Below are 9,641 nucleotides of genomic sequence, written 5' to 3' on the forward strand. Positions count from 1 at the left end.
GGGAAATTTCGTGGAGAGAATAGAAAGAAGGGGTTTAATATGAAAATATGAAATTATAAATCCAATTAAAATATAAAATTTTTTGATTGGCTTATTTTTAAGTTCATGGCTTACCCCAAACCGCCAACTGCAAACCCTAAACCCTAAACCTAAAGCCATAAACTGTAAACCGTAAATCCTAACCTTAAACCCCAAACCCAAACCCTAAACTCTAAAACCCAAACCCTAGACCGTAAACCCCAAACCCCAAACCCTAAACCCTAAACCCTAAACCTAAACCCTAAACTCTAAACCCTAAACCCTAACCCTAAACCCCAAACCCCAAACCCTAAACTCTAAACCCCAAACCCTAGACCGTAAACCCCAAACCTTATACCTTAAATAGCTTTGCCAATCTAGGGCTTATGGGTAGGGATTAAAGCAGGTGGTGGGTGCTTTTCTTCTATGGTGGTGTAAGGCGTGGTTAAATCTTTCGTTCAATGCCAGACGATTTCTCTCTTTCACGGCGACCTGAGATGATGTTGCTTCAGTCTGCTGGTTCAAGGCTTTGGCGGATCTGGATCAGACTTCTCTTGGCTAAGTGGCATGTGAGCGATAGATTTTTCTTGTTGCGGAAATTGAGATTCAAACCGGTGGGTTCACCACTTTGCGAACATATCTACGGTTGATCTGTGACCAGATCCTTGATGGCTAGTTACGGTGATCTACATTTTCCAAGAGAAAAGTTCTAGGTTGGGTTTGATCTCTGTGGTGGTTTGCGGTGGGGTTCGCGAGCACCAGCCTAAGAATTGGTGTCAAGTCTTAGTCGCAAACGAGCTGTCCTTTCTAGTGTTGGATTTTGTAGGTAGTTTATGTTTTCGGTGTACCGCCCGTTTTCAGATCTCTCTTCCAACAGTCTCCTTCTTTTTTCTTATAATATTTGTGATTTCTCCTATTTTTTAAATTATATGTCGATTTTTGTACTAATCTTCATGTACTATTGCGGTCAAAAATAAAATTTGGAAAAAATTGCACAAAAACCTACTTTATCCACAATTCATTTCAACATAACACACTTTATACTATCCCTATACTTTTACTACCTGAAGTTACAAAACAATCCTCTCACTGTCTAACTCTCTAACTCTAACTCCACAATTCGTTCAGTTACTTTACTTCTCCCTCTTTTACACTTACTCTTCTTTTATTACACTTTTTACAAAAGTAAAAATAATTTATTCACTCCAATCCCTAATTTTTCAACTCCTGCGATCCCCAATTTACCAACCACCGTCACTGCCTCCAACTCTCCGGCGCCTAACCCTTTAATGTTCTCACACTTCCGATTCTCACACCCTCTGTCTTTCTCCGGTTGTCTCCATTCCCCTACTTACCAGACGCCGCCGCTTCCATCGTTTTAACCGTCTCACACTTCCGATTCTCACACCCTCGGTTTTGCTCCGGTTGCCTCCATTCCCCTACTTCCCAGACGCCGGTGCTTCCATCGTTTTAACCGCCGCATCCATCTATAGTCCCCACCACATCCATCTATTCCCCCGGTTTGTTATTCCGTCGAAGATGCCATCTAACCGTCGCATAACTAAATTTTTCAAACCTAGTTCCGATGCTCCTTCTTCTTCAAGCCAGCCCCCTCCATGTTCTCCCTCTCCTGACGTTTCTGCAGACTGGGATAAGTTTCTTCCCCCTCGTGGTTTTGCTACAGACCGTTATCCCGATGCTAGGCTTAATGTTTATTCCCGCCCCGACATCCTGACAGTTATTTGCGATGTTCTTAGGGGAAGCAAAGAGTTGGATAAGATTTTGCTTTCCCCTTTGGGGTCCCTTTTTAGGCTTCGCATAAGTGAATGTCCCATTTCGGGAAAATTAATACACGCTCTCCTTTGCAGGCAGTTACTATCCAAGAAGAAATACGAGATGTGGACAGTCTTCGGTGGATACCCAATGCGTTTTTCTCTGTTTGAGTTTGGTGCGGTAACTGGGTTGTCATGCGGTGAATTTCCTGAAGACTACGACCCTGAATCCACCTACGAAGATGCAGATGAATGTTATGAGTTGATTGGGGCAGATCGTAAGTCTACCCTAGCTGATCTTGCGAAAACTTTTGAGGATCCGCTTACAACCGATCCAGAAAAGAAGCTTCGTCTTGCACTTCTGCTCATTGTTGATGGAGTTCTCATTGCTTCCAGCCAGACTCATAGGCCAACTCCCAGATATGTTGGTATGCTTCATGACATTGACTCTTTTCTTGATTTCCCATAGGGCAGAGAATCCTTTTTGAAGACCATATCATCGATGATCCCCGAGTTAAAGACGTCTATAAAACCAACTGTCAAAAGACCAAGGATTCAGGGGAAGGTCACTAGCCCATTAGAGATTTTTACAGAACAATTGCAGCAGAAGTCCCTTCGATTGCAAGGATTCCCTCTCTCACTTCAGTTGGTATCTTATCACAACATTCCCGCTTTACTCGACAAGATTCCGGGGTCAGCTGATCCTCGCACATTCTTGGATTGGCATTCAATTGGTATTCCGAAGAACAACCTCCCATTAACTGATGTTCTGGCTGTTGAACGTGCACCTAATGTAAGTACATTGTCCCCCCTTTATACTCATATGTTTTATTTCAAATTTTTGTTAGAGTTTACTTTTGTATACTACCAGTTTATGTTATTAATTTGTTTTTGCAGTTATCTGTTTCCCCAGTTATCCATATTGATCCGCCTGAGGAGGGTTGGGGAGAGTGGGACGATGAGGTGAAGGACAAAAAAGTTTCTCATTTACTTTCGCTCATTGATGAAGGCCATGTTTTCACCAAAAAGGAGTGGTCTGGCGGCGATTCTTCACTGCCCTACATTTCCTTTGACGACAAGAAGGATAACGTTGTCCACCGGAAGCATATTGTGCCTATGCGTAAGCAAGTGTCTGGGAAACTTAGAGTCAAACAATCCCCATCCAAACCTTGTAGATCTTCTTCTTCAAGTTGCCTCCCTTCTGACAACACTGCTTTCGAAGATTTCAAATTGTATGTGGACAAAGAGTTGGTTTCTATGAGGAAAGAGTATGACAAGATGTTTAGAAAATTAACCGCGCAGAACAAGAAACTTCGTAACAAGCTCAAATCCCTTCGGTTTCATCGTCACCGGAGACTACACCTTCCGCGTCTTAAGAAGTTTGCTGCATCTGTTGTACAGCCTAAGAGTAAAGAAGAAGTAACAACCATGGTCCCCCCAGCTCATCTTTCTCCTCGGATTACAGAAGAAGAAACAAAAATAGTACCCCCAGCTCATGTCTCTCCTCGGACCCCCCCCAACCCTACAATTAATTCTCTTGATATAGATGTTCGATCTCCTGAAGACATTTTTGAAAGTAGACACAACTGGAATCAATATGCGTCTCCCTCACCCAGCAATGAAGGGAAGAAGGTCAGCTTTTTCATACTTCTGTTATATGTCCACCTATATCCATATCTCTCTCCTCAAAAATTTTTTACTGTTTGCCAGTTGGGTGTTCTTGGGGATGTTATTGGGGAAGAGGTATCTGGCGGTTCTGGCTGCCATCCTATTTATGACACTGAGAATAAGAGTTCATATCCTCATTCTCCCCGATATGACTCTGTCACCAATCCCCAGGTTTAAAATTCTTTTGCAGTCCCCTTCAAAACTGAATTTTGTTTGATATATTGTACATTCTACTCATTTTTTTTTACTTTCTTCTGATGAAAAATTAATGTGATCCATCCTCTGTCCAGGGATTCACTCCTTACACTACTTTGTTACAGGGGATTATGGATATTGGGAAGGTTATCCATATTATCTGTGTTTATTCCTTTAGATTTTTTCATTCTAACTACCTGCTACCTTTACATTTTCTGTGTTTTATTTTATCAGGGCAATGGCGAATCAGGATCCACGTCATTTCATCAAGCTCCTGTTGATGGTAATGTGGAAAGAACACTTATTCAAACTGAGGTAAATCACTTTTTAAATGATACTCCTGATACTGCATCCACGATACCCTGTACATATGGATTTTCTCGGTTACCTTTTATGCTTTCTTTATAATAACCTTTTTTTTTTCAATCAAGGCTGAATCAGGATCACCTATTCATCAAGTACATACTGATGTTAGTCCTGAAACTACACATCCCCCACCAGAGGTTTCATTTTCCCTTTTATTTTTGTTTCCACGTCCATCTGACCACATCGGAATGTAATTTCCTTTTTTGTTTGTTTGACCTTGCCCTTTTTTATTCAATCATAAGGTTGGATCCCGCACCATAACCATTGAGAACAGACTTCCACCTGAGACAACAAAAGAAGATGTCCCTCAAACAGAGGTTTACACCTTACTTCCTTATCCACTTTTACATACTGTTTCTGCGAACAATCTTTCACCATGAACAGATGCTTCAGGAAACGCACTTTAATGAAGCTCAACTCCGTGTTGATGGAACAAGCTTTCCACGTGAGACAACAGAAGATGATGCCCCTGAGACAGAGGTTTGCATGGAATACACCCTCCATACCTTACTATCCACATGGATCTGTTTGTTTTTTGTATCCACCCATCATTGTACATTTGTTTATCCCTAAACATATTCTGCAGCTCAACAAAGGTGAATCCCAGATCAATATGCAGAAAACGCATGATATGGAAGCACCACTCACCCTTCCTCCTGAGATAACAGAAGATGATGCTCCTGCTCCTCCTCAAACAGAGGTTTACATCATTTTTCATTGCAATACGTATTACATGTCCTTCATTTTTTACCATTACATTTCATGTTCAACTTATGCTACAGGTTATCAATAGTGAACCACATATCAGTCAGGAAACAAGAGTACCTGACACAGGGGTATTGACAGTCACTTTCCAGATATTATTAACTATATCCATGACAACATATCCACACGGATTCATCCCATTATCACTCATGTCTGGTATATGACAAATGTTTCAGGTAGATGAGATATTCTCTTCACAGTCACGCACACTGGTTATCTTTGAGGTACTACCATTACGTTTTTGTAATTTTCATTCGCTTCTTCATTTTTTTAACATGTCATCACCACATTTATACGACCCTCCTATGAGAAGGACCCAACCCGTAATTCCCAACCACCTAGCGAGTCTCTAGGGCGTGATTCCGAGCTCTGGCAGGTTTCTGTACTATCAACAAACCTTCCATCCATTACATTCATTCTGGCTATAATTTCCCTTCCTTCCTAGGTATCCGGAGAGGTAAGTGAAGATACTGAATCCGAAGAGCGTACTGAAGGAGACGATAACGAATCTGAAGAGGGCACTGCAGGAGATGAATCTGATAAGGTCATCCAGTTTCCATTTTTTCACACACATTACATAATGTAAAGGTAGCAGGAACTTACACATTTTCTTACTTCCCAGGAACATATTGATGTCAGCGATTCTTCTCCTGCCAGACCTAGGGAGAGGGGTGTATTATCTGTTTTTGAAGTAGAACTTATGTGTCTTGTATTGAATACGCGTACTCCCTCCATCTCATATCAACCCGACTTGTTGCCACGCGTCGACAGAGAGGTCTTAAAAAGTTTCATGAAAACTTTAAAAGCAGTCCCCAATACGTAAGTCTCTTTTTACTTATTTCTTCTCATACATTTACTATATAAGGAATAGTTGGTTACTAACTAACTCAATACAGGGCACACCTAACCAAATGTGGGTTCCCACTTGACAACAATTTCCTATATGCCCTTGCCAAACCAACCAATTGGGTGATTCATTTGGTTTGTTTTCTTTACTTTCACCTATAACTTAAACCACATTCCATATTTTTTGTTGTATATTTTTTGCTTATACCGATTTTAAATCCTTTTCACTTTTTTGCAGCACATGGAAGTTTTAGTTTCTTATTTGCAGAGGAGGCATGAACAAGTTCTCTCCATTGAGCGATCACGTGTCCTGTCCCCTTGGCTCGCTAATTATCTACAGGGCAAGTACAAGACTTTCAGTGTTGCTAAAATTAAGACTCGTGTTCGTTGGGACGACCAACTCCAACGTTCTTTGAATGGCTCTCCATCACAGTGGTTTGATTTATGGGACATGTTGTACATTCCTATGATTTGGGGTGACTCTCATTGGGTAGGACTAGCTATTAGCCTTCCTAATTGGTCTATAGACATTCTCGATCCGAATGTGCTTCTCAACAGCGACTCAAATGTTGGTAATTATATGGCTCCTGTTGTTGAGATGCTCCCATACATCATTCACAAATTCTGCAACCCCCCCTGCGACTCAAAGTCATGGCTTAGCACCTTTCAAGTGGTCTCGCCTAAAAGATGTCTATGTCAATGAGAGATGCGGGGACTGCGGCCCGGTTGCCATGAAGTTTCTGGAGATTTATGCAACCGGTTCTGGTGCAGAGACAATGTCTCTAATTACTGATGAGATTGTTGATGACTTTAGAGGACAATATGCTTTGGACATATACAGGGATCTCGTTGCACCGATTTACCAGTAGTATATTGTGTCCACACGCCACATATCCATTTTACACAAACTAGTATCTTCTTGTATCACCGATCCACTTGTACAAACTTGTATCTTTCTGTTTTCTCTGTAAAAACACTTATTGTCTTTTGTTGTAATACTCTATATTGTAAACTATTTTAGGATATAATTTTGTGCTAACCTATCTTTTTTTATTATTTCACATGATCAACATCCCCTTAACGTCTGCACAAACTTGTATCTTCTTATTTACAGCCTTCTTATCTGCTTTTTATAATTTTAATTACAATTTAATTACAGTTCCATCCAAGTGGCCTTCAACACACTTATTTTTACGAACCGAACATCCACATGGATATCCATATATGGATAGATGACAACCTCGAGACAAGCACTAAATTTTATTTCATTTTTATTTTTTCATCTATATATGAACACCAACCTGCTTTTGGGTATATATACTGAATCCACTATAGACTGAATCCGGAGCAAAGGTTTCCTCCTACTGTATCGCCGCTGTAATGGAATTCGCGAAGGGGGAGAGTAGCACGGATCTGACTCTGCCGATGTGTAGTTGTGGATTGCCTGCTAAGATCTTCACATCGAAGACAGAACGGAATCCTGGTAAAAGGTTTTACGGCTGTCAATTGTACAAGGTGAGTGTTGATTATTCCTGATTTAAAATAGATATCCCTACTGTTTGTTGTTCATCATTTCACCTTTTTAATGTAGGTCGCTGGTACTCAACACTGCAAATTTTTTAGGTGGATTGATATAGCAAATCATAGATGCAGCACTGAAGAATATGTTGTCGAAATTGAAGAGAAGGAGAACCTAATTCATCAACTTCGGATTGATAACATTGAAATTCGTAGACATTTCGAATATCAGTTGGAAACAGCTGAGAGAGTCATATACAGGCAACGATTGGTCATAGCTGGGTTATCTGGAATGCTTGTGTGTGCCTTCGGTGTTATTGTATTTGGTCGATTTTTGTAGTTTAGTAGACATATGTAACTCGGGTATTGTTAAGATTCTGGGTTTCTTTCGTTTATATCCATGTTTCTGAACATGTTTAGCATTATTATGAAGTTTAAAATTGGTCTTTTTTTGATTCCGAGTTTACATCGTCCACACATATCCATATTGAGCCTTCCATGTGGATTATTCCTTACATCCTTATGTCTTTGCTTATAACCCATATTAGTTCCATCTTTTTGTTTATGTCTTCGCTTTTTACGAAGTTTCTAATCTCCTTACATTGGTTCTATGTATCCATAATGTTTTACCCCCTTACTATGTCCCTTAAAACGTTCTGAGAGATTCGTGGGCTAACCCTTCAGCCCCCACCTACATACCTCAATTGTAAAAGTTGGTTACAGCTAATACCTTTTGCTTACCTAATGTTGTCATACGACATGACAATCCGAGAACTGCTATTTTCCATAGGTTGTTAATAGTGTGTTGCATACGTGTAAAAGCAACTTTACTAAACCCTACTAATTTCACATAAAACTAGGAGATCATTGTATATTTATCTTCAAAGTTATGAAGTCCCAAAACTAGGATATCATTGTATCTTGATTTTATGGCGTCCCAATCCCGCTCCATTGGTGATGTTCCTAATGATGGTGTTGTAGAGGTATTTTTTTGTACTCTGATTATTGTGTTTCTATACAATGTGTTTTATTGTTATTTAGATTGTATATAATTATTTTTACAGGAATATCCACCTAACAGTATCCACATACCAGCTGCGTTGCTTGCCAAAATCGTCTCCTTAGTTGGAGAGGATGGTGTTGACTCGTTGAAGAATTGGATTAAAGCAGGCCCAGAGGGCAAGGAAGCTGTTTTTTCAAAGGAAACACTATCAACTGTTCGGCTAGACAAATCAGAAGATTTCCTGTGGTGGTCAATGCCGAACTCGATATACCATAACTTCTACAGCAAATGCCTAGCTGAAAACAATATGTATGCCAACTGGGCATATCTAAACAAAGCATTTGCCTTTCAAACTTTAATGGAAAGCTACCTCAAGAAGGGTCGGTGGTCACCATACCCTGAGATTTCACCCCTCCTTCAGACTCCACCCCTCCCTGAACTAGAGCTTCAAACCGATGATTTGTTGGAAGACCTAGGTGTCCTCGTTGCAGAAGAACTGCCCACCATCCCTCAAGATGTCAGCCTTTGACCCAATAAGTTCTATAACAAAACTCGCTGTTTTTTTTATCATGTTTATCTTCTGTTATGTCTTACCCTTTTTCACCTATGTTATCTGCATTAGGGTTTTTCATGTATTAGTTCATTTTCATATTTCCGTTTACTTAATTCCAGATATTAAATATGAACAATTTGTGTTTTTGTTACTCATATGGATTATAACACTTTTTTTGGATTGAGTGATTTTGGTCGGTTATGCTTCAGTGTATACGAATCCAAGATACTTTCTTTACCGTGGATACACAAAGTTATGTCGTTTGTTATAAGTAATCCGAGTGTAGTCGATGCTTTAGGGTATAGAAAGTACCGTTTATGTTTGTGAGTTACCAGTTCATCCATACACTACATAATCTGTGGATACTCTCTCCTCATGTTACATCCACCTCACAATATCCACGTGGTCGTCGTAACTCCTAAGGAAAGTACTTTTTAAAAGTGGATGAGTCCATTGCAATACACGAAGGTTACATGCTCGAAGATTCAATGTACACAATGGACAATAGTACGCGCCCAAGACATTTTGTCTGGTCACCACTATAGATTAGGGTTCCCTTCTATATTAATTAGGAATTGTTGTTGTCATATTTCATCACTTTGGTACGAAATGAACCCCGGGTATGATTACGAACTGAACCCTGAAAATGGATACGAAAGCGACGAGCCTGAATGTTCATGGCAGCCGCGAAGGATAACGGCACAAACACAGTTCTTCCTACCCAGTGCTCTAGACAGAGAGACAATCCGACCGGCGGAATCGGTTGTCTTACATGAACGAAGTCAACCCCAGCTTGTGGTAATACGAGATTTGCATCTTTCTTTTTCTAGAATCTCTATACGAACATTATCTTATACTTTATAAAAACAACGCAGGGTCCACCGGTCCCAAATCTTCATATCCCCCGCCCTATTTTGGCAAAGATTGTGAGCTACGT

At 40.2% G+C, this 9,641-nt stretch overlaps 1 protein-coding gene across 1 annotated transcript; it reads left to right on the top strand.

Annotated features, from left to right (window-relative positions):
* Nucleotides 1-7,010: 7,010 nt before the first annotated feature.
* Nucleotides 7,011-7,488, top strand: LOC111828670. Its single transcript, XM_023777187.1, has 2 exons — nt 7,011-7,145; nt 7,222-7,488. The coding sequence occupies exons 1-2, from the start codon at nt 7,011-7,013 to the stop codon at nt 7,486-7,488; spliced, it is 402 nt and encodes a 133-aa protein (XP_023632955.1).
* Nucleotides 7,489-9,641: the final 2,153 nt, after the last annotated feature.

This window comes from Capsella rubella, unplaced genomic scaffold, assembly GCF_000375325.1.
Source record: "Capsella rubella cultivar Monte Gargano unplaced genomic scaffold, Caprub1_0 scaffold_29, whole genome shotgun sequence".
NCBI classification, from domain to species: Eukaryota; Viridiplantae; Streptophyta; class Magnoliopsida; order Brassicales; family Brassicaceae; genus Capsella; species Capsella rubella.